The 25,966-nt window shown below is 35.5% G+C and overlaps 1 protein-coding gene across 14 annotated transcripts in view; it reads right to left on the bottom strand.

Moving 5' to 3' along the window:
* The window catches only part of Pcdh15 (protocadherin-related 15), a 453,622-nt gene that overhangs the window by 215,620 nt on the left and 212,036 nt on the right, over nt 1-25,966 (bottom strand). For all 14 annotated transcript variants that reach the window (XM_013017079.1, XM_013017081.1, XM_013017082.1 and 11 more), the window contains 2 exons: nt 16,248-16,356; nt 10,316-10,428 (listed from right to left, as the gene is read on the bottom strand). In XM_013017079.1, the coding sequence (XP_012872533.1) occupies nt 10,316-10,428; nt 16,248-16,356 (222 nt within the window). The remainder of the gene's footprint in view (nt 1-10,315; nt 10,429-16,247; nt 16,357-25,966) is intronic.

Genomic DNA, 25,966 nt, shown 5'->3' on the forward strand with positions numbered 1-25,966 from the left:
TGTAGTTGTTCTTGTGAAGAAGCAAAATAGAGCTGATTGCCTACATATTTTTCATGCATCAACCAAGAAGCTTGTGACAAAAGAACACCTGGGAACATTTCTGAAATAAATTAGATTCAATCTGGTGTATGTGTGTGTGTGTGTGTGTGTGTGTGTGTGTGTGTGTGTGTGTGTGTGTGTGTGTGTGTAGTGGAAAACGGAGTTTTGTCAAAAACTACCTCAAAGGTGGGTTTAATTTGGGCATTTTACAAGATATTAACTTGCTAATGTGTTCTTTCATTGACCTTCAAGACATATGGCTTGGCCCAAATCAAGGTACTGTGATGACACTGGATAAATTGGCATTATATTTCAAGCAGTTGCAGGCAGCCTTAGGAAAAAGGAGGGTGGCCAAGTAAAATGTCATTTCTGCATGTCAGCATCTACAATTGCACAGCCTCTTTACTCATAAGCTGCATTGTATTTCTGATCTAAGTAATGCCACTGAGTGCATAGTGGCATGAAAAAGAGGACACTATCCATTCTTCCCTTGTATATTAATTTATTTAATTGACATAAGAGCTTATTCATTCAGCCTATTAGAAGTTTTAGAATATGCTGGAAGAAAATAAAAGGGTAGCTTTTTATACAAAGAAACAAAATAATGCTTTATGTAGTTACTTACTTAAAATAAAAAACAGAAGAATTGTTTGAACAAGCCAGACTCCAGTGTCTCATGTCTGTAAGCTTAGCTACTATGTGGGCCTAGACAACAAAGCTGTGAAACCCCCATTTTAACCCAGCTTGAGGCCTATAGTTGAGATCACGTGACAAGGTATGTGGGATGCTAAGGATGGAAGATTGAGATTTCAGAACTGCCTGGGTGGATAAGCCCATGAAAGTTCATCTCTATGGAGAAGCTGGGCCTGTTAGTCTACATCTATGATGCTTGCAGTGATGAGATGTCTACTATACACATACCAAGGCTCACACACATGTCCATATGAGAACCAATAACTGATTCTAAAAATAAGTAGTGGTAAACAGGATTAGAGGCATGGTTCAGAGGTACCTCAGCAATGTAGCAACTGTGCAAACCACGGTGCCATCAGAAAAAAAAAATAAGATGGACATTGCTGCTGATTCAAATAGATCAGTGGGTTCCAGAAAAGCTATGATTTATTCAGAAATCCATGCAGGTGTTTTTTTTCTCCTGCCTAAAATTTTGGATAGGATGATTTTCTCAATAATAAATAGATTGGTATTTTCACAATAAAAATTAATTACTTAATTAAACAAAGGAAAAAAACAAAAAAATAATAAACAGATGACTTCCAGTTTCCTTAGTGATCTTAGTGTGATGGCATTATAGGAAGATGATGTGTGAAGTGAATAGGTTGTGAGAGCCGCATGTTTATGAATGAGATGAGGGTCCTTATAAACAGTTACCTCAGCTGGCTCTTTCACTTTCTCTACCCATTATAGATGGAGAAATTGGCAGTTTACAACTCAGAAGAGACTTCACCAGAATTCAAATATGTAGTTGCCTTCTTTCAGAATATCAGAATATATGGAAATTAATTTCTATTGTTCATAAGTAAATTACTATATGTAATATTGTTGAACTAACTCAAATTGAAGAGAAAGCAGTGTTTGTATATTTCATTCATTCAAGAAGAATATGACTAGGAGTACATAACTAGACAATTGTAAGAAGTCATAGATTTGTAAAGTTTGTTTGCTATGCATGTGCCTTGTCTCTGTTGGCTGGGAAAAATGCTGAAATTTTGGTTTTGATTTGTCCTTACATTGGGTCACTGATGGTTCTTGTTTAATCTCTTCAAAAAGGAAGTTTTCACTCTTCCTACCTCTGTAGTTCTTTGCTACAAAATTCACAATACATACAGAACAGAGGGAAAATATGTCTCACAATCCTCTTACCAGATTTAATGAATTTAAGTGGTTCTTTCATTTTCATATGCGATCTCTTCTTTATTTTGAGAAAGGATGAGTGATGATGTGTGACAGTCTACTCTGTTTGATTTTTGGCACCTGTGATCTTTCCACATGGCATAGCCTCTGCTGGAAAGCCATATGCAGCTGTTTGATAGATTTCTGTTGTTGTTATAAAGATTCCCAATGAGCAGGGTGAGCAGATGAATGAGAGGTAAGGAAAAGAAGCTGAGGTTTGAGACACAACTGTATGAGATGCAAGCTAGGCAACCGTAGAGAATGTAGGGAGTTGAAGAAATACACAAACCCAATTCTTGAAGAATCTGGACAGTATATAGATGGAGACAAATAGGAACAGAGAGACTTGTGAGAAAATAAGACAGCTTAGCTTGGGTTGCTAGCCAATTGTTATACCGACTGGAAGAAAAATCAAGTTGTAGGAGGTGTGACATTTTTAAAAAGAAACTGCAAAGCTTCATGAATTTTTTATTTGACAACTATGAATAAAGTATGATCAATTATCTAGCCAATAATTGGGAATACAGTTATAGATATCAAATGGAAATGTGCCAGAAAACCGTGGTAAATTTATCTATGCCTGCCTTGAGAGAGAATATGTATATATTTCAGTCTCTTTAACACCAAGACAAATGTAAAGTGTCTAATAAGCACTCATAAAGAATCTAATAAATAAATTAAAAAAAACTAGCACTAGCCATGAACTTGATTGATTTGATTGAATTGAGGCCTCTGTGGAAACTCTGGAAAGTAAGTGAGTAATTGGCATCATCACACCAACATAGGCTACACATTTTATTGACTCTAGGGATGTAACTCTCAAATCAACATCAATATTTAAACTTACTAAATTCCATTCTCTGATTTATTTCCTACATTTAAAGATATTTGGGGGTGGGTGGGAAGGTGGCTCAGTGGTAGAGTGCTTGCCTTGCATGCATGAGGTTCTGGGTTCTAGTCCTCAGCACCACATAAGCAGAAAAAAAGCCAGAAATTGTGCTATGGCTCAAATGGTAGAGCGCTAGCCTTGAGCTGAAGAGCTGAGAGACAGCGCCCAGGCCCAGAGTTCAGGCCCCACAACTTACAAATATATATACTGGCTTTACAAGTAATGTAGATTGTGTGTGTGTGCAGAGGGTGGGGGAGGCTAGGTGCTGTTCCTGAGTTTCTTTTGTTTAAAACTAGCACTCTAACACCAGGTGCCAGAGGCTCATGCCTGTAATCCTAGCTACTCAGGACGCTGAGATCCAAGGATCGTGGTTCAAAGCCAGCCGGGTCAGGAAAGTCTGGGAAACATTTATCTCCAATAAACCAACAGAAAATCAGAAGTGTCTCAAGTGGTAGAGCACCCGCTTTGAGCTGAAGAGCTTAGGGACAACACCTAGGCCCAGAGTTCAAGCCCTATGACTGACAAAAACAACAAAAACAGCACTCTACCACTTCTATAGCTCTACTTCTGGCTTTTGGTGGGTAATTGGAGGTTAGAGTCTCAAAAACTCTTCTGCAAGGGTTGGCTTTGAATAATGATCCTCAGATCTCAGCCACCTGAGTACCTAGGATTTTAGGTGTAAGCCTGCAGGGCTTACATATCCCTTTTGGATGTAGTCCTAAGTGGCTGACACAATGCTGAAACATAAATCAGTCTTTTTATCCAAGTGTGGAAAATGATTGAGAATTTCACCACAGAATTTTTAAATCGAGTCAAAGATGCTAGAGACCAAGTTCATATATTTTTACTATATTTGTTTTATGTAGGGAAGATGCAAATATTCCTTAACTGTTTTAGAATACTTACTCGGCAAGAAGAAAATTATTACTCCAGATATTTACTGAACACCCTCTATGGGTTCTGTAGAGATAGATTTAAGCATAGGATATAGCATAAAACCAATAACGCACTCTCCTACCTGAAAAGATCAAGAGAAAGTAAGCACACAAATTCGTTGTAAAATGCTCTGGGCCACCGTGGACCACCATAGAGAAATGGGCTGCAAAGAGAGGATCCCACCCATGGGCAAGATTTTTCTAGAACAAGTCTCTTTTATTTAAAAGCTGAAAAACCATTGTTAACTAAACCTTTGACCTGGAGAAGGAGGTATAATTGGTTCAGAAAGAGGGGCTGCATCTGCAAAGGAAAAAAGACTGGAAATAACAAGATGAACTAAGTAGTTAATTAAGGCTGGACACCGAATGTACACAGTGAATTGTAAAATCTTAGGATGTGATATAGTAGGTCCATGAATTAGAAATAAAACAAGTTAAAGATCAGCCTGCTAGACATCCAATGGGTCTCTGAGTAACAGAATGACAATAAAGGAACTATGTTATAATATTTGCAATTTTGGTTTGACCTCTGGTCAGCTAAAGTTTAATCAAAGTTTTAGTCAAATAGATTTAAGTGAAAATGTAATTATTCTTTAAGGAACTGAGAGATAGGGAATTATTAAAACTTTTCTTGTTTATTTACCTAAATATTGAAGACAAGTAGATTTGTATTTGATGCCTGGACTACCTATGTGTAAACTGATAGCTCTCTAAAAATACTAAAAATGTGGCAATGATAGTAGATCATCTGTGCTTTGTTACAGATGTAACACGTGAATGAAACACAATACCATCTAGCACCTCAAATGTTCTTCTATATTTCTACTTTGCCAGCATTTTTGGTGTATAGTTAAGGTTACATGTGATTATCACTTGTCTTATCATCCAAACTGAAAGTTTTAAGAGTGACAGGGTAAGGGATTGTTGAAAGATAACAAGTAACCTGGACCTAGATGGCTCCTGCCTGGAATGCAAGCTACTCAAGAGGCTGAGATCTGAGAATTTAAAAAGCCAGAAATAGATGTGTGGCTTCAGTGGTAAAGCATCAGCCTTGAGTGAAAATCTAAGCAAGAGAAGAAGGCCCTGAGTTTAAGGCCCAGGGCCAGTACACAAAAAAAGGAAGGAAGGAGGGAGGAAGGGAGGAAGGGAGGAAGGGAGGAAGGAAGGAAAGAAGGAAGGAAGGCAGGAAGGAAGAAAGGAAGGAAGGAAGGAAGGCAGGCAGGCAGGCAGGCAGGCAGGCAAGAAGGAAGGAAGGAAGGCAGGCAGGCAAGCAGGAAGGAAGGAAGGAAGGAAGGAAGAAAAAGTCAGACATAAACATGAATGTCCTGTGTCAACTTCCATATATGATTCCCATTCATAAATTCTGTCATGTTTTTAAATATTCTCAAATGATAATTATTCATGGAAGGTTAGGTTTGTGAGGTGAAATGGAACATCCTTTGGTCTTCCAATTATGTCTTTTAATCCTTTAATATGCTACAATGTGCAAACTATCCAACTTTGTCTTCCTAGATTCACCTTTACATTTTTACTTGTCAGTACATTAAATCACTGGCAGAAATACTAAGAAAAAAGTGAAGATGATTAATCTTTAATTCGTGACAGTAACCAGCTGTTAAGTGTGCATGATGCTTTTTAAAGCAGAATTATTTTTCAAAGTCTAGGAATAGATATTTGATTGTGTTTTACTTTTTTCCCCCTCAGCTTTCAAAATTGAAACTTGGATCAAGCCCAATAAAACTTTTGTGGTGAGTGAAAAATGAAACATCATTAAAATAAGAAAAAGGGAAGGAACTGAAAGACTTACTGCAGAGGAGGATTGTTAGATTGTAGTGGTTCAGTGGGTCCCTGAACAATGCCACAATACACAGTTATTATTCAAGCAGGTGACCAATTATTATTCTTACAGATTGATATTTTGCTTATTATCCCTGTGACTGCACACAAAATACACAATTTGAATCTAATAATGCCTGCAAAAACTCCTATTAATAACGTAAAATGTTATTAAATCATTTTAAGAAATTATCTGTTTCTATTTCTAATTGACTTTTTTTCCCTATGTAATTGATGAACTGAACTATACTTTACACAGGTGTGCCACAAGAGCTGGCATTGATAGTAAAGGCAAATGATCAATTTTGTTGGCTTCAAATGAGGCAGTTTGGAAGCAGAAATTTGACAAATGTTTTCACTCCCTTACAGAGAAGCAGTATAATGCTCTAGTTAGATGACAGTAGATACTATTCATTTTTGAGTTATATATAATCCCATAAAAATTAAAAGAACATTGCCAATGTATGCTGATTAATCTCAAGCATGGTCATTTTATATAAATACAAAAACAGGGGCTCTTTTATGAATGGCTCCCCAAACCTAGCTAAATGAAATCCAAAGCACCTCTATCTGCCCATATCATATCCAAACTTCCTTTCCTGTTAACTGAATTTGGGTGTGTAATGTCCTCATGCTTTTATTTTATTTTTTCTTATGATAAAACATATCCCCTACTTTCTTTAATTGGGCATACTCTTTCAGTATAACACTTCTTAGCTTGGGGTAATCATCAAAAATCTCCCTCAACCCTGTGATTAATTCCAATGTCCCTTTTCTGTGTTTAGTTCCTTTGGTGGATTTTTCTTGTGTTTCTTGGTTAACATTTGGTGTCTTATCTATGGCTTACCTGTTTAAGACTCTCTCTCTCTCTCTCTCTCTCTCTTACACACACACACACACACACACACACACACACACTATATATATATATATATATATATATATATATATATACACTTCATGGAGTGTGTGTGTATATATATATATATATAGGTATATATATACTTCATGGACAAAATCTACTTAAAATAATTCTTTTATTTTGTTGTGAAAATACTGTACAGAGGGGTTACAATTACATGAGCTAGGTAACGAGTACATTTCTTATCAAGCATTGTTGCCTCCGCCTTTGTTTTCCCTTCCCATCCCTTCTCATCTCCTCCCCTTCCTGCCAAAGCTGTAAAGTTCGTTTCTCCACATAATGTCTTGTACATCTCATTGTTGCAATGGGTCCACCTGTATCCCTATTTAAACAATTAGTTTTTTTTCCCTTCCCCTCCCAAAATATTACCAACATCAAATACAGTGAAAACAGGGGTTATACCGTGGGGAAGGGACATACAAAGCAACAAAGAAATCATCTTATAAATATGTTAGAAACAATAGCAAGAAAGAAAAAAACATCTGAGTCCTTTCTGGGGTTCTTTTCACCTAATATCAACTTAATCTGACCGTTTCTCTTTGTCTCAGACACATACTAGTTATTGCAAATAAGGGAAACCATGGGATCTATATTTCTGGCAGTTGTACTAAACAGTAGTATTTCAAGCTAAATTAAATGTATTTATATATAGTTAACTTAGCCTGATAATTAAACTATTTTTAAGCAACTACATATGCTTATGAAGAGCATTGTTTAAATAATGCTATATCAAATACCATTTTTACCTCCTCTTAATCATCAAGGATCTTTTAGCTCTGTCTTCCAAATTTTGTACAAATGAGCATATGTTATATAAGTTGGAGTAAAGGTATCTTGGGAAATATACAGAAAACAACATATATGCTCAGGAAGATTTCTTACTTCACTTCCTTTAATTATTCTAAATGTAAAACAGAGAAGATATCATAAGTGTTCATTTCTATGGCTAATTATTTAGTGTGCACAGAGTAGAAAACTCATGAAATATCTGCTTGACTCATTCCATGATTTTGCTGTTGTCTTGTCTATTCTTATGATGACTTTCTTTCAATCCCATTAATAGGTGCCCAGTCTTCTTCAAAACCAAACTCAATTCTCACCTCAAAGAAGCCCACTGGATTAATTGGACAAAGATTTGTCTTCCACGGCATGGATATATTATTTAATTATAACATATTAGTTTTATTAAATCTTAATTGAAGTTCCAAATATTTAGCATGGATTTAAAGTTTTTGTTTTAGCAAGGATTTATTTTAGTATAAAAGGGTCAAATTAAAAAGAGATAGAAAAAGATAAAAAAAAAATCCCCTGCTCCCTCTGAATGAAATGCCAGTTAAAAATTTCCAGATCTGAAATTTTTTCCGGGCCTATGATCATCTTTTTGTTTAATTGTGAAAATACCATACAGAGAGATTACAATTACATGCGCAAGGTAATGAGTACATTTCTTATCAAGCATTGTTGCCTCCTCCTTTGTTTCCCCTTCCCATCCCGTCCCATCTACCCCTCCCCCCAAAGCTGTAAAGTTTGTTTTTCAACATAACCACTTGTACATCTCATTGTGGCAATGGGCCCACCTGTATCCCTATTTAAATGATTTGTTTTTTCCCTTCCCCTCCACAGTTTATACCAACATCAAATACAGTGAAAGCATGGGTTATAAAGAAAGTAATGAAATATTTATTTAAAAATCTCTGGAATAGTGATACTTTTCATGTTTGCCTTTGAGAAAGCAGCAGCATTAAGGAAATAAAAATTAAATCCCCTAACAACAAATCCTCAAAGAAACAACTGCCCAATAAATAAGTGAGCAAAAAACTTAAACAGAAACTTCTCTGAAGAGGAAAGAAGGATTGCCAATAGACACATGAAGAAATGCTCAACCTCCCTAGCCATAAAAGAAATGCAAATTAAAACAACATTGAGATACCACCTCACCCCAGTTAGAGTGGCTATAATCAAGAACTCTAATATCCACAGATGCTGGAGAGGATGTGGACAGAAGGGAACCTTACTGCGTAGTTGGTGGGAGTGTAAACTTGTTCAACCACTTTGGAAAGCAGTATGGAGGTTCCTCAAAAAACTCCACATAGAGCTCCTCTATGACCCAGCAATCCCACTTTTAGGCATTTACCCAAGTGATCACAAACAAGACCACACTAAAGCTACCAGCACAACTACGTTTATTGCAGCATTATTTACCATAGCTAAGATATGAAACCAACCCAGATGCCCCTCAGTAGATGAATGGATCAAGGAAAATGTGGAATATATGCACAATGGAATTTTATGCCTCCATCAGAAAGAATGGCATTGCCCCATTTGTTAGAAAATGGAGAGACTTGGGCACTCATGGCTCAAGCCTGTATAATCCTAGCTACTCAGGAGGCTGAGATCCAAGGATCATGGTTCAAAGCCAGCACGGGCAGGAAAGACCATGAGACTCCTATCTCCAATAAACCACCAGAAAACCAGAAGTGGCGGTGTAGCTGAAGTGGTAGAGCACTGCCCAGAGTTCAAGCCCCATGACTGACAAAAAAAAAAAGACTTGGATAAAATTATATTAAGTGATGTATGCCAGGCCCAAAGAAACATAGGTTCCATGTTTTCCCTAATTTGCAATAACTAGTATATGTCTGGGACAAGCAGAAAAGGTCAGATAAGATGATGTTAAGTGAAATGAACTCCAAGATAGGGACACAATTGTTTTTTTTTCTTCCTTGCTATTGTTTCTAAGGTATTTATAAGGTACCATGTGATTTTTTTTTGTTGCTTTGTATGTCCCTCCCCCAGGTATAACCCCTGTTTTCACTGTATTTGATGTTGGTATAATTTGGGGAGGAGAAGGGAAAAAACAAATTGTTTAAATAGGGATAAAGATTGACCCATTGCAACAAGGAGAATGAGATGTACAAGACACTATGTTGAAAAATGAACTTTATAATTTAGGCAGGGATGGGTGGTGGGGGTGGAGGGGGGTAGATGAGGAGGTGGGAGGGAAGGGATGGTAGGGGAAAATCAAAGGAGGAGGCAACAATGCTGGATAAGAAATGTACTCATTACCTTGCTCATGTAACTGTAACCCCTTTGTACAGTATTTTCACAATAAAAAACTTAATAAAAAAAGAAAATAACCCATTATTAAATAATATAAATAAAGTACTACTTCATAAAGGTCATCCTTGTTTACTTTTTGTTGAAACAATCATTGCCATTTAGTGAAAATATAAATTTTACAAGATAGAATGTATTATATTATCTATATACTTCATATATTTGATCAGAACATTTGTATTATATTATCTATATTTGCTTCATATATTTAATCACGTGAGATATTACTGTTTTTACTAGTACTACTAAAGTCACCTTGATACTTAACAATAAAGTGTACTTAACAGAACTTGTTAACTAATTTATATATTGTTCATCAGTTATTGTTATTATTGTTGTTGTTGTTAACCAAAATTAGCTGGCTGAATTAGCTTTTGTTCTATGCCTTAAGTCATACTTCAAAAAACCCAGTATTTTGCTGATTGTTTTAGAGAGAGTCTCACAGACTTTTCTGCCCAGGCTGGCCTTGAATTATGATATTCCAGATATTAACTCCACCAGTAGTTAAGATTATATACATGAACCACTGGCACCTCACTGAACTTGGTCTTCCTGAAAAATGATTAATTTATTTTCACATTGATGTTAATTCTTAAAACATAAATGTAGCCACATATGTTTCTTTAACATTTCATAAATATAAGGAAATACAATGTTAGTTTAATTTACCTTAATAACCAAATCAAATTTCTGATGGAAGTCTCTGTTTATGGGCTCCAAGAGATTGAGTTCTGCAGTCCTAGGGTGCATGTGGAAAAATCGTGGGAAATCCTCAGGAGTGCCTGAAAGACATTGAGATTTCAGCTCATAATTGAGAATAAAAAGTTATATGGGTATCTGCTTCATCCATTTCCCTTCATTAACTGAAAAAGAAAATTACATTTTCATTAGTAAATTAAATTTCAAAATTATGCAGTCTAGGGAAAGCAGACAAAATGTGGTATATAATTAATTAACTTCTAAGTAAGAAAATAGAAAATATTTGTCTGTATGATTTTCAGAGTTTTTTTATTAAAAGAGCTCTTTAATTAATTTGGAACTTTTTCATATGAAAAGACATTAAGTGAAGTGAAAGTGAATTTGGATTATAAAATTGTATTTTAATGGTGCATAAATCTTAATTATAGCTTGTGTTTTTCAACATATCTAGTAATAAATAATGACTAGCAATTTAAACCGCATATCTAGATGCCTGGAAACAACTATGAACATACTCTGCTCCATCTGGAAGGATTATTTGAAGATAAGTGTTTAGCTAATTATGCCAACCAGAGTAAATTCAAATATAGTCTTGATAATATTCTTAGTATCAGGGTAGCATTTCATAAATGTAGCATTGTAGTAACAGTAAATAGATTTCTTCCTAGAGAAATTCTCTTCAATTCTATTTTTTCTGTATTATGTTTTAAAAGAGAGAATCAATAATTTGTAGAAGTGAATTTGTTCAAAGTGTACTGTGTGAATGGATGGATATTTCACAATGAAACCCTCTCATACTACTAATATATATAATTAAAAAGATAAGGAAAAATAAAATAAAAATAAGGAATAAAAAATTTTATTATGGTACAAAATTGAATGACAAGATATATAAATGAAATAAATTCATGTGAGTAACTGGGGCAATATTTCCAAATTATATCAAGGACAAGAGGTCCATATCTCTGATATCTTTCATGAATTACATAAGGAGAAAGACCCAAGATGAATTCAAAATAGTTTGTGTGTCAGGCCCTAGTGGCTCACTCCTATAATCCTAGCTACTCAGAAGGCTTAGATCCGAGGATTGCTGTTCAAAGCCAGAAAAAGTCTGTGGGAGTCTTACCTACAACGAATTAGCAGAAAAACGGAAGTGGCAATATGGCTCAAATTGGCAGAGCACTAGCCTTGAGCAAAAGAGCTCGGAGACAGATCCCAGGCTCTGAGTTCAAGCCCCATGATTGACAAAAAATGCTTAACTATGGATGAACAAAGGGTTCAATGACAGAAAAAGTCAAATGATTCTCAGCCATATACAAAGACAGAAACACAGAAGTGCTGGTCAAAACGATGTTAAAGCCATGTACTAGTGGGTCACAACTGGAATTCTAGCTACTCAGGAAGTAGAGATGTCTGCCCTGGATCTTGGGTTTCTTGTCTATAATTTTTTTGTTTTGTTTTTATTGTGAGAATACCATACAGAGGAGTTACAGTTACATGGGCAATGTAACCAGTACATTTTTTATCAAGCATTGTTGCCTCCTCGTTGTGTGTCTTGTCTATAAAATTTTGAGAAGATAAATCTGTTATTGTTTAAGTTATGTAGTCTCTGGTGCTCAGTGATGTCATTCCAAAAGAGGCATATACTAATTATGAAATAATATTGAGAGGGATAAACAAATTCTCTTATTTGCTTACAGAAAATACAAAGGACAAAAGCAACATTTAAACTCATTCCAAGGAGAGCACAATGCAGTTTATAGTGAGCATTGAAGTGAGACTTATAAATTACATTCTTGTTTTATATTTTGTGCAGGTAAAAATGCCATATATTATAAATTAATTAAATGTTTAACCAAATTTCATATAATAAATAATTTCATGGCCAATATTATATCATAGGGAATATGTAAATAGAAAGGGAACTGGCATAGACTGAAACTGACTTCAGAGGAAGATTAATCACAATGAAATGAATATTGTGTAATTCCTAAGTCCCTTTCCTGCACTTTCAAAATTCCAAAAAAATTCCTATAAAATAATAACACTTATGAGAAAATGATGATAAAATGTGTGTAGATATTTGATGATACTAAAGAATGATTAATGGATGACACAATCAAATTAAATATTCTCTAACTGATCTATGATATGCAGCTATCATTTTTATAAATATTTAATTTTAATACATAGTTGTACAAAGGGATTTCAATTCTAGAAGTCATTTTATGAGGATAAAATATCTTGATCAATGTCATATCTTCCATTGTTTAAAACCCCTCATCTTCTCCCATCCTATCCTTACTCTCATTTTATGGAGTTTAATCTTTACATACCATACTATGAAGATAATGACTGTATTTACTAACTCTTTCTTCCTCCATTTATGTTCCAGTTATTACCCATCCCCTCCATGTAGGTTTATTTTATAGACTATTACAATAGATATTTACCAATGAAAATGTTATATCTAGGATAATCTTAAAATAGTATGACAAGAGAGATACATATAATTACAAAGGATAACTTTTGCATTGAATTTCTTCCTCAATTGAATTGCTTCTGTGTTTCGTTTGAAAGGAATGATCTGCTCTGCTCACTGACTTTCTTTTCTTTCAGCACATTGAACACGTCATGCAACTGCTTGCCAACATCCACCGTGTTTCTGAAAAACTAAGTGCTAATTTTATTGAGGTTCAATTGCCCATGAAAATGTGCAACTTTTCTTGCTTTCAACATTTTTTTTATTATATGAAGGTTTGGTGAGTCTATGTCTGGGGTTTATATCTTTGGGCTGATGCTCACTGGACTTTGTTGACTTCCTGGATGTGTACATCTAAATTAACTTGTAATCTATATATGTTGTGCCATTATGTATTCATACATTTATTCTTTGTTCTGTTTTGAAGTATGAATTTTATGTAGGCGAGTATAGCTAATGATGTCTTAGAGAATTTTGAGGTTAAATTCACTTTCTTTATTTTTTTTAAATTTCATCCTTCCCCCTTAGATTTGATGTAAGTTGATCTCTCAGTGCATTTACTGATTGTTTGCAGAAACTCTTATGGCACATAGTGCAGGGGGAAAAAAGGCTCAAGGTAACAGTGAACCACTTGATTGCAGAGGATGCTTAATTGCAATGTCAATAATTCTATTGAAATAATGGTGTATGACCAGTGACATCGTTGAATTGTCATTTCAGACAACATTCATAGCCTCTCATCTCATCAACAGAAACTATGGTGTCTAAAAGCAAGAGAGAAGTTTTCTACATTGTAGCTGAGAGTTTTCTCTGAGAAACACATATATGTCCTAGGTTATTAGAATGGATTTAAGGAAAGTTAAGGATTTAGGCAAAAAAAAAAAACCCCTGAAAGCAGAGGTATGGAAATCCTATGGATAGTGTGTGTTTTGTATTTTGTCTGTGTTTCTATTCATGCCAGTCTATTGTAATGAAGAGTACAAGCTTTAGTTTCCTTTATATTGATAACAACAGTATCATCTAGTTGTTTAGAATTAACTTTTCTACAGGACCTATGTAGTAGGATAATAATATTTTAATAAATAAGCAATAAATGTCGCATTAAGGAAGGGTGGAGAATGTAGCTAGAAGGATTCAAAAGGATTAGTTGAATAACATAGGTTTGGATGATACACATATTGTTTACAGCAAATGTTGTATATAAGATCAAATGCTCCAAACAAAACTATATATTTTGTCAATGTATTTTAAAGGGAGTAACTTGAGGTCAAGGAAGCTCTAACAATACCTCGAAAATTACAGTTAGTTTGGGTTAAAGTCATAATTTACACATGAACACTGTCATGTGTATGTTTTCAATACCTAGGATGTTCTAACATCTCTAAACCTAGAGAGCAAAGTTAGAATAGGAGGTTATGCTGATTTGGGGGAGTAGCAATTATCTCCTGCTTGTAGCTTGATTTGACATAACATCATCATGTCATTTTTTTTCTGATGAAAATTTGGATCCTTAATTCAATCAGAGTAAATGACAAAAATAGAAAAATTACCCACTGGCCTTTGTAGCTCCTCGTGTCATGGTTTCTGTTGTTTTTTCTGCTTTTACCTTATTCATTTATCTCCAGTGCAATGCGCTTCCTTGAGGTTTCAGAAAAGCTCAAATTTTTATCTGCCTAAATAGAGGCTCTTCACCTCACTCTCAGAAATGGGCATCAACTCCTCTGGTTTCTGAAAGACTTGCCAATGTCTTACTGATTCAAGGAAACACACACCAATTATCCTACTTAATCCTGCACACCAAACTCTGTGGTGTTTCTCTTCTTATCAAATTTACACCTTCTAACTTGTACATGAAACACTGAGTTAATATATTGTATTTATGTTACACTGATTATATATCACATATCCCACTGCTAGGAAAACAGTTTCTTACTCAGTGTCCTACTACTCTGAATATCTACTCCATAGAGTAGATAATCATTTATTGAAAAAATGTAATTTTAAAATTAAAAATAACAAAAATAATAATCAGTACCAGCACCTTTAAATAGTATGCTTCCCAAAGTCTACTCTTAATATTTTGTTCTGGGGCTTTCAAACATGCTGAATCATCTATTGAAAAACTGTCACTCACATCTTCTACCAAAAAACCCCAAGTCTTCTGATTAAATGTCTCTCTCAAGCAACACCCTTGGGAATAACTGGTGTTCCCTTCCAAGGAGCCTGTACAACATTTGGTGTAGACAATATGTTTATCATCCAAAAGTATGTTATTAAATTAAGTTTTTGACTCTTTCTAGTTACAAACTCTACCTTCCTTAATATAAAACATTTACTGCTATTTTTTAAGTATTTTTATTCTACTGCATTAAGCACAGTGATTGACATAATTTTGAGTCTTCAATTAATGAAGCAAACAATGCTTATTTTCTTTTATCTATCCCAAAACCTCTATAAAATTGAAAGAAGCTTATGTATGTACAAGCTTTTAAATAATTTAATTATCTCATTTATGCAAATGGCTAACAATATATGTGCTTTTCTGGAGATTAAAGTTTTGCAACAGAAAGTTTTGCTTGCTTTGTTTTTTTGTTTTGTTTGTTTTACTTTACAGAAAGCCTTGCTGAATTTGCTATAATATAATAGTATAGAATCTAGTGGGCATCTATTGTCACATAAGTATGTAGTCACACAGGACATATGCATAGGACAAAGTAGCTTAGAGGCTAACATTGAATGCCATTGAAGTATTTCCAATCACCCTTGCAAAACCAGCTTTCTTCAGACACAGATTCATGGTCTGACCCTGTAACCCAGTTCCCTGTCCCATGCACTGCTCTCTGCCACGCTTATAAACTATACAAAGCAGCCATACCCATATTTTAGTCAAAACTAAAGATGAAGAACAAAAGTCTCTTCATCTCTCTCTTTTTGTACAATTAGAAGTATATGCATTAGGGATGTATTTGGATTTTCAAGAAGAAATTAGTCACAGGTATAAACTATCAAGTGTCTTTTTGCTAAGCATAATTCTTTACTTTCTCCTACACATCCCCAAAATAACCCTTGTTTAATTCAGACATATTATAAAAATATTTATAGTATCTAACCAATTAAAATACCATTATTATGCTTAATAGATAATTTATGAGTTCCTATGAAGAAAACAGAAAGATACTAATAAATGTCCTGTTGTTCTTTGTTTCCTCTAATGAAAATATCTTAATTTATTTTCTACACATTAGTACGGAAACTAACTGTGAAGAGGAAGCATGTTTATATTGTTATTTCTAATTATTTATGTGAGTGTTTGTGTAATAATAATTTCCGGTGTTAAACACTTGTTACTAAAAGCTTTTCCTATAATTTGAGAAAACTTTTAATGTGATATGATAGTGTAAAATGTTAGCAGATACAAACCAACTAGGATGGAGTAGAGGATGCCTGGTCTGTCTGATGGTGGTTGAATATTCCGGTCCTGATCAGTGGCTTGGATTGGTGGGGTGACAATAATGGGATTCAGTTCTTCCTGGAAAAAAATTGATAGAGATTAGTTCAGCTTCATTTCTCATACTTGGTGGAGAATTGGCATGAGGAGATTTTAGTCTGGGCAACTAAATATCACCTGAGCCTATATTAGTCAGAGTTTTCAAGATTTGTAATTTAATGCCTCATACTGGTATTTTTGAGTTTTAAGAATATTTCCTTCTAATTCAAATGAAAAAGTCATGGTAATTATGTACACAGGAGTTCATATCAAGAATTTCTCAGGAAAAATTGGGGAAGTAATTTAACAATACCTTTGACTTTTTAAATTTTTTTTATTTTATTGTAAACATGCTGAACAGAGGGCTTACAGTTACATGAGTAAGGTAATGAGTACATTTCTTATCCAGCATTATTACCCCCTCCTTTGTTGTACTCCCACTATCTCTTCCCTACCCCACCTCTCTAACTCTCCCCCCCCCCAAAGCTGTAAAGTTAATTTCCAATATAGTGTCTTGTGGGTATCATTGTTGCAATGGGTCATCCTGTGTCCTTGTTTCAGCATTTTGTCGTTCCCCTTCCTTCAAATTAGACAAATGTATATACAAGATGCAGGGTACCAAAGTCAAGTGATAACAGATGATATAGCATAGGGGGGAAGAACATACAAAGGAAACAAAAAGAATCACATAGTACATTAAAAACAAAAAGAAGAAAGACCTCTTGTGTCCATATCTTGGGGATCATTTTACTTGGCATTATCTTATATGGTCATATGTACATAGCTTTTGAGCTTTTCTGCTCATCTGATAAAATGATCCTAGACATATATTAATTATTGCAAGTGAAGGAAACCATGGGATGTATATTTCTTTGAGTCTAGCTTACTTCACTTAATGCAATTTTTTTCTAGAGCACCTTAAACAAAATTAAGTCTATCAAATTACTTATGATGTAAAATGTAGTTTTTGTTTTAGTACTAATCTTTACAGTTTAATGTAAACTAATAATAAGAAAATTCTTCAAAAATAAATGCTGTATTTCAGTAGAGATCAAAATTATATTATTTAAACTTTATACAATTATATACCATATTTTCTTGATATATAATTAAAATTGATTTTGCATTATTAATGATACAAATTAATTTATTACACTGGGAAAAAAATTATGTTATTTTTTATTGTGAAAATGCCATACAGGGGTTACAATTACATAGGCAAGATAATGAGTAGATTTCTTATCAAGCATTGTTGCCTCCTCCTTTGTTTCCCCTTCCCATTCTTTCCCATCTCCCCCCCCAATCCTCCTCTACCTCCCTCTACCCACACACCCCCCCTCCGCCAAAGCTGTAAAGTTTGCTTTTCAACATAATGATTTGTACAACTCATTGTTACAGGGAGTCTACCTGTATCCCTATTTAAATGATTTGTTATTTCTCTTCCGCTCCATAAATTATACCAACATCAAATACAGTGAAAGCAGGGGTTATACCGTGGGGGAGGGACATACAAAGCAACAAAGAAATCATCTTATAAATGTGTTAGAAACAATTGCATGAAAGAAAAACAAACATTTGAATACATATCTTAGGGTTCATTTCCCTAACATCAACTTATCTGACCTTTTCTGCTTGTCTCAGACATATACTAGTTATTGCAAATAAGGGAAAACATGGGACATATGTTTCTTCTGGCCTGGCTTATTTCACTTAATATAATTTTTGCCAAGTATTTCCATTTCCTAACAAATGGGGCAATGTCATTCTTTCTGATGCAGGCATAAAATTCCATTGTGTATATATACCACATTTTCTTGATCTACTGAGGGGCATCTGGGTTGGTTCCATATCTTAGCTATGGTAAATAATGCTGCAATAAACATAGTTGTGCTGGTAGCTTTAGTATGGCCTTGTTTGTGATCATTTGGGTAAATGCCCAAAAGTGAGATTGCTGGGTCATAGGGGAGCTCTATGTGGAATCTTTTCAGGAACTTCCATAATACTTTCCAAAGTGGTTGAACAAGTTTACATTACCACCAACAATGTAGTAAGGTTCCCTTCTGTCCACCTCCCCTCCAGCATCTGTTGTTATTAGAGTTCTTGATTATAGCCATTCTAACTGGGGTGAGGTGGTATGTCAATGTTGTTTTGATTTGCATTTCTTTTATGGCTAGAGAGGTTGAGCATTTCTGCTTATGTCTATTGGTCATCCTTCTTTCCTCTTCAGAGAAGTTTCTCTTTAAGTGTTTAGCCCACTTATTTATTGTGTAGTTGTTTCTTTGAGGATTTGTTGTTGGGGGATTTAATTTTAATCGGAGATTAGATGGCTGTAGGTCCGTTGATTCATTTCTGGGTTTTCAATTCTATTCCATTGGTCCTGAGGTCTGTTCTTGTACCACTACCAGCTGTTTTGATTCCTATGTCTTTGTAGTAGAGTTTGAAATTTGGTATTGATATTGCTCCAGCACTGTTCTTTCTGTTAAAGGTCATTTTTGATATTTGGGGTCTTTTTTTGGGTCCAGTTGTGGGGCCTGAACTCTGGGCCTGAGTGCTATCCCTCAGCTCTTCAGCTCAAGGCTAGCGCTCTACCACTTGAGCCACAGCACCACTGCCGGCTTTTTTCTTTTTGCTTATGTGGTGCTGGGGAATAGAAACCAGGGCCTCATGCATTGCAAGGCAAGCGCTCTACCACTGAGCCACCTTCCCAGCCCGATATTTGGGGTCTTTTATTGTTCTATATGAATTTTTGTGTTGCTTCTTCTATTTCCTTGAAGAATGAGTTTGGAATATTGATAGGTATTGCATTGAATTTGTAGATAGCCTTGGGAAGTATTGCCATTTTCATGATGTTGACCCTACCCATCTAGGAGCATGGGAGATTTTTCCACTTTCTAAGTTCTGCTTTGATTTCCTTTTTCAGGTTTTTAATGTTTTCATCATAGAGGTCTTTCATTTCTTTGGTTAAGTTAGTTCCTAGGTATTTCATTTTTTGTGAGGCTATTATGAATGGAGTTGCTTTCCTGATTTCAGCTATGCTTTTCTCATTGTTGGCATACAAAAAAGCCATTGATTACCTTTATTGTATTGAGGAATGTTCCATGGATTCCTAGCTTTTCCAGAGCCTTCATCATAAAGTGGTGTTGGACCTTGTCAAATGCTTTTTCTGCATTGATTGAGATAACCATGTGGTTCTTAATCTTGCTTCTGTTGATGTGCTGAATTATATTAATTGATTTGCATATATAGAACCAGCTTTGCATCCCTGAAATGAATCCTGTTTGATCGTGGTGTATGATTTTTTGGATGAATTGTTGAAGTGTATTGGCCAAAATTTTGTTAGAAGTTTTGTATCAAAGTTCATCAGGCAAATCAAAACAACACAGAGATACCACCTCACCCCAGTTAGAATGGCTATAATCAAGAAATCTAATAACAACAGTTGCTGGAGGGGATGTGGCCAAAAGGGACCCCTACTGCATTGTTGGTGGGAGTATAAACTTGTTTATCCACTCAGGAAATTAATATTGAGATTCCTCAAAAGACTCTACATAGTGCTCCCCTAAGATCCAGCAATCCCACTTTTGGGCATTTACCCAAATCATCACTAACAAGACCATACTAAAGCTACCAGCACAACTATGTTTATTGCAGCATTATTTACTATAGATAAAATATGGAACCAACCCAGATGCCCCTCAGTAGATGAATGGATCAAGAAAATGTGGTATATATACACAATGGAATTTTATGCCTCCATCAGAAAGAATGACATTGCCCCATTTATTAGGAAATAGAAAGACTTGGCAAAAATTATATTAAGTGAAATAAGCCAGGCCCGAAGAAACATATGTCCCATGTTTTCCCTTATTTGCAATAACTAGTATATGTCTGAGACAAGCAGAAAAGGTCAGATAAGTTGATGTTAGGTGAAATGAACCCCAAGATAAGGACTCAAATGGTTTTTCTTTCTTGCTATTGTTTCTAACATATTTCTAAGATGATTTCTTTGTTGCTTTGTATGTCCCTCCCCCATGGTATAATCCCTATTTTCACTGTATTTCATGTTGGTATAATTTGTGGAGGGGAAGGGAAAAAAGAAATTGTTTAAATAGGGATACAGGTGGACCCATTGCAACAATGAAATGTGCAAGACATTATGTCAAAAAAGGAACTTTGGTAAGCAGGGAATGGGAGGGCAGGGATGCTATGGGGCAACAAAGGAGGAGGCAACAATGCTTGATGAGAAACATACTCAGTACCTTTCTCATGTAATTGTAACCCCTCTGTACAGTATTTTCACAATTAAAAAAACTTATTGAGAGGAAAAAACAAACAAACTTATATTAGCTGGGTGCCAATGGCTCAGGTCTTAAATCATATCTACTCAAGAGGTTTAGATCCAAGAATAATGGTTCAAAGCATGCCCAGGCAGAGTCTTATCTTCAATTAACCACCAGAAAATCAGAAGTGGCTTTGTGTCTCCAGTGGTAGGGCACTCCCCTTGAGCTGAAGAGCTGAGGACAGGACACATGCCCAGAGTTCAAGCCCACAAAAAAACAAAAACAAACACCAAAAACAAACAAGTAAATTAAAAACCTCATATAAACTAAAAAAAAATTATAAATAGTTCAACACATAGAAATGGCAATAAAAGACCTCCCACCCAAGAAAAGCCCAAAACCAGATGGATTCACAGCTGACTTCTATAGAGCTTTCAAAGGAGAATGCACTCCAATACTCCTCAAATTCTTCAATGAAATTGAAAGTGAAAGATCACTAGCAAACTCGTTCTATGAGGCCTCATCCCAAAATCTGATAGGGACCCATCAAAAAAAGATAACTATAGACCTAACTCTATAATGACATTGATGCAAAACTTCTCAATAAAATTCTAGCCTACCAACTACAACATCTAAAAAAAAAAAAAACTTCATGCAGTATGACCAAACATGATTCATTTCAGGGATGCAAAGCTGGCTTAATATATGCAAGTTAATTAATGTAATTCAACAGATCAATAGGATCAGGGACAAGAACCACATGATCATTTCAATAGTTGCAGAAAAAGCATTTGAGAAGACCCAACACCCCTTTATGGTGAAAGCTCTGTAGGGACTAAGAATGCATGGAATGTTCCTCAATATAATAAAGGCCATCTAAAATAGCATTATTCTTTTTCTTTTCTTTTCTTTTTTTGGGGGGGTCCAGTCGTGGGACTTGGGCTCTGGGCCTGGGCGCCATCCCTCAGCTCTTCAGCTCAAGGCTAGCACTCTACCACTTGAGCCACAGAGCCACTTCCGGCTTTTTTCTTTGTGCTTATGTGGTGCTGAGGAATGGAACCCAGGGCCTCATGCATGCAAGGCAAGTGCTCCACCACTGAGCCACCTTCCCAGTAGCATCTTAATAGTGAAAAGTTAAAAACATGTCCTTTAAAATCAGGAATGAGACAAGGATGTCCACTCTCTCCACTCCTCTTCAATATTGTATTGGAATTCCTAGACAGAGCAATAAGGCAAGAGACATTGCAGGGGTGGGGGTGGGGAACTCTCCCTCTTTGCAGATGACATGATCCTGTACTTAAAGAAACTCATATACTCCTTTCCCAAATTACTTGAGATGATCCAAAACTTTGGCAAAGTAGTGGGGTATAAAACTGACCCACAAAAAGCAGTAGCTTTTCTAATGCCAACAATAAGAAGAAAGGTTGAAATTTCAAAAAAGCAACTCCTTTTGTAATGGCCTCTGATAACATAAATATCTAGAAATAAGCTTAACCAAAGATGTCAAGGACCTCTATGATGAAAACTTCAAAAACTTAAAAAAGGAAATTAAAGTATATTTAAGGAAGTGGATAAACCTCCCATTATCCTAGGTTGGGAGAATTATTGTGAAAATGGCAATACTGCCCAAAGCTATCTACAAATTCAATGCAGTACCCATCAATATCCCCACAACATTCTTTAACAAAATAGAAGCAATCCAAAAATTTATATGGAATGATAGAAGACCCTTAATAGCAAAAACTATCCTTAGCAGGAAGAATAGTGATGGAGGAATATCAATACCAAAGTTCAAACTCTATTATGAAGCTGTAGGGAAAGGATGGTAAGGGAAAAATGAAGGAGGAGTCAACAATGCTTGATAAGAAATGTATTCATTACCTTGCTCATGTAACTGTAACTCCTCTCTACTGTATTTTTACAATAAAAACCATATACATTTTTTTAAAAAAACCTTGGTACTGGCACAGGAATCGGCCTGAGGGCCACTGGAATAGAACGAAAACCCAGAAATGAACCCAAAAACCTATGGCCATCTAACTTCGATAAGGGAGCCAAATGTTTCAGTTTGAAGAAAGACAAGCCTCTTCAACAAATTGTGCTGGCAGAATTGGCTATACACATGTAGAAAATTGAAGTTAGATCCTTATATGTCACCCTGAGCCAGTATCAATTCCAAATGGATCAAAGACCTTGAGGTAAAAGCAGAGACCTGAAAATACTACAGGAAGGGACAGGAGATATGCTAGGGCTTCTTGGCACAGGTCAAAACTCCTTTTTTGTCAGCTGTAGGGCTTGAACTCTGGGCTTGGGCACTGTCACTGTGCTCATCAGCTCAAGGCAAGTGCTCTACCACTTGAGCCACAGCACTACTTCCTCAAAACTCCCTTAATGAAGATCCAGAAACACAACCAATCAAAGAAAGACTGGTTAAATGAGATTACATTAACCTGCCGAGCTTTTGTATGGCAAAGGACATAGCTAGAAAGATAAATAGAAAGCCCACTGATTGGGAGAATATCTTCACTAGCTATACAACAGGCAAGGGCCTCATATCAAAAATATACCTAGAGCTCAAAAGATTAACGAACTCAATAACATATTCCCAAAGAAACAACGACCCCATTAATAAATAAACCAAAGAATTAAAATGAGACTTCTCTGGAGATAAAATTAAAATGGCCAATAGACACATGAAGAAATGCTCAACATGGCTGGCCATAAAAGAAATTCAAATCAAAACAACATTGAGATTTCACCTCACCCCAGTTAGAATGGCCATTATCAAGAAAACAAAGAATAACAGATGCTGGCAGGGATGTGGCCAAAAGGGAACGCTACTACACTGTTGGTGGGAACATAAGCTGGTTCAACCACTCTGGAAGAAAGTATGGAGGTTCCTCAAAGGACTAAACATAGAACTCCCCTATGATCCAGCAATCCCAGTCCTGGACATCTATGCAAATTATCACAAGCTAGGCCACACTAAAGCTACCACCACAACTATGTTCACTACAGCATTATTTACCATACCTTAGATATGGAACCAACCCAGATGCCCCTCAGTAAATGAATGCATCAAGAAAATGTGATGTATATATAGATATAGGTATAGGTATAGGTATAGATAATGGAATTTTATGCTTCTATCAGAAAGAATGGCATTGCCCCTTTTGTAAGGAAATGGAAGACTTGAATAAAAACATATTAAGTGAAGTAAGCCAGATGAAAGAAACATAGATTTTATGGTTTCCCTAATTTGTAATAATTAGTATATGCCTAGAATAGTCCTATCTGAGAATCATAATTACTCAATATTTATGTACATATGACCATACAAAATGATGCTAATTTAAATGAACTCAAAACATGGAATCAACAGTTTTTTTTTGTTTTTTGTTTTTTGTGTTTTTTGTGGTTGTCACCAATGTACTGGATCTAGTTCTTTCTTCTTATTTTAATTCATTTCTCTTTTTCCATTGGTTTATCCCTGGCAATCACTGTCTTAGATTCTGGTCTTGTATATACATGTATCTGATTTGGGGAAAGGAAAAGGAATAAGAAAATGCTGAAAGAAGGACAAAGGATGACCCATTGCAACAACTATACTCACAAGTCACTATGTCAGAAATGAACTTTCCAACTTTAGGGGGGGTTGGGAAAGGGGGGAGGAATGGGGGAGAGAAGGAATAGTGGAGAACAACAAAGGAGTGGGTAACACTGTTCAACATGAAAGATACTCATGTAACTGTAACCCCTCTGTACAACATCTTTACAATGAACTTTTTAAAGTATCCAATGTATATCCTACAAAATTATAAAGAGTGAAGGAATGGGTGGACAGGAAAAGGATAAGTGAGAAAATTGAAGAAGATGAAATTGATTAAGATACATTGTATTCATATGTTTCTTGGTTAAATGGCAAGTACTTAAAGGTAATCCTAGCTATTCAAGAGGCTGAGACCTGAACATCATGGTTCAAAGCCAGCCCAAGTAGGAAAGTCCATGAAACTCTTATCTTCAATTAACCACCAGAAAACCAGAAGTGGTGCTGTGGCTCAAGTGGTAGAGCACTGCCTTGAGCTGAAAAGCTCAGGGACAATGTTCAGGCTCAGAGTTCAAGCCCCACACCCGACCAAAAAAAATTAACCACTATGGAAATCAGTATGAAGATTTCTTCAAAAACTAAAACTGGAATTCTATATGATCCAGTGATGCTACTTCTCAAATATTCTCAAAAGAATTAAAATTGTCCTAATACAGAAATCTGTATACCCACATTTGCTGCTATTAAAGCCAAATTGTGAAGTCAAAAAAAAGAAAGAAAAAAAAAGAAAAGAGAAAAAAAGAAAATATCAACTCCACATAAAAATCTCTCCTTTAAATCCAAGAGATTATTTTATTTCCTCTCTCACACATAAAATGCTCTTCTCTAACTTTTCCCCTTTTTTGCTCTCTCTTCTCCCTGGGTTTCAACCTCTCTCTGCTTCTCTCAAACAACACTATTTCAGTGGTTTACCTCATGTAGCCTGCCTTTTTTCCCTAAACTGAAAATATCTGGTGCTCTTCTAAGTATGTATGATTAAACATTGGAGTTAAGGTTGGCATCACTCCTTCTAGCCATGTCTTTGATGAATGTCTATCAGCCGAAGTCAGTTTACAGTTAAGCTACTTTATCCCTAGTTCAACTAATTCAATCATTGGTAGCTTTTCCACAGCATAGCTCAACTTAGACCTAGAGAATACATTTCTAATCTGAGGGGTTTTCTGCAGCTCTATTGTGTTTCTCCATGTCAGAGAAGACTCCCAAGAATCACAAACAATCTTTGAAGCTTGAAATGTTTCTTATCTACAATTTAAGTAAATAGAATGTCTACTCTTCTGATAGAGTGTTAAATGAGATGAAATCACATTTTTTATTTTTTATGTTTTTTATTGTAAAAATACTGCACAGAGGGGTTACAGTTACATGAGTAAGGTAATGAGTACATTTCTTATCATCCATTGTTACATCCTGAAATTACATTTTTAAGAGTATCAATATTGTTCCCTGTCATAAAGCCTCCAAGTTGCTTACACATAAATTTTAGTTTGGGTAATTAGTTGTGTAATTAACAACCCACTGTTGATAATATCGAGGACTTTAAGGAAAATGGAGTTTTATTGGTATTACTCGGAGTTGTACAAACAATATAAAAACTAAAAATAGCTAGGCCACAATAACTCATGCCTGTAATCTGATCTACTCAGAAGGCTGAATTATGAGGATCACTGTTTGAAGCCAGATCTTCCCTGAGACTCTTATCTCCAATTAACCACACACATACACACACACACACACACACACACACACACACTCCAGAAGTAGAGAG

This window comes from Dipodomys ordii, unplaced genomic scaffold, assembly GCF_000151885.1.
Source record: "Dipodomys ordii isolate 6190 unplaced genomic scaffold, Dord_2.0 Scaffold34, whole genome shotgun sequence".
NCBI lineage: Eukaryota > Metazoa > Chordata > Mammalia > Rodentia > Heteromyidae > Dipodomys > Dipodomys ordii.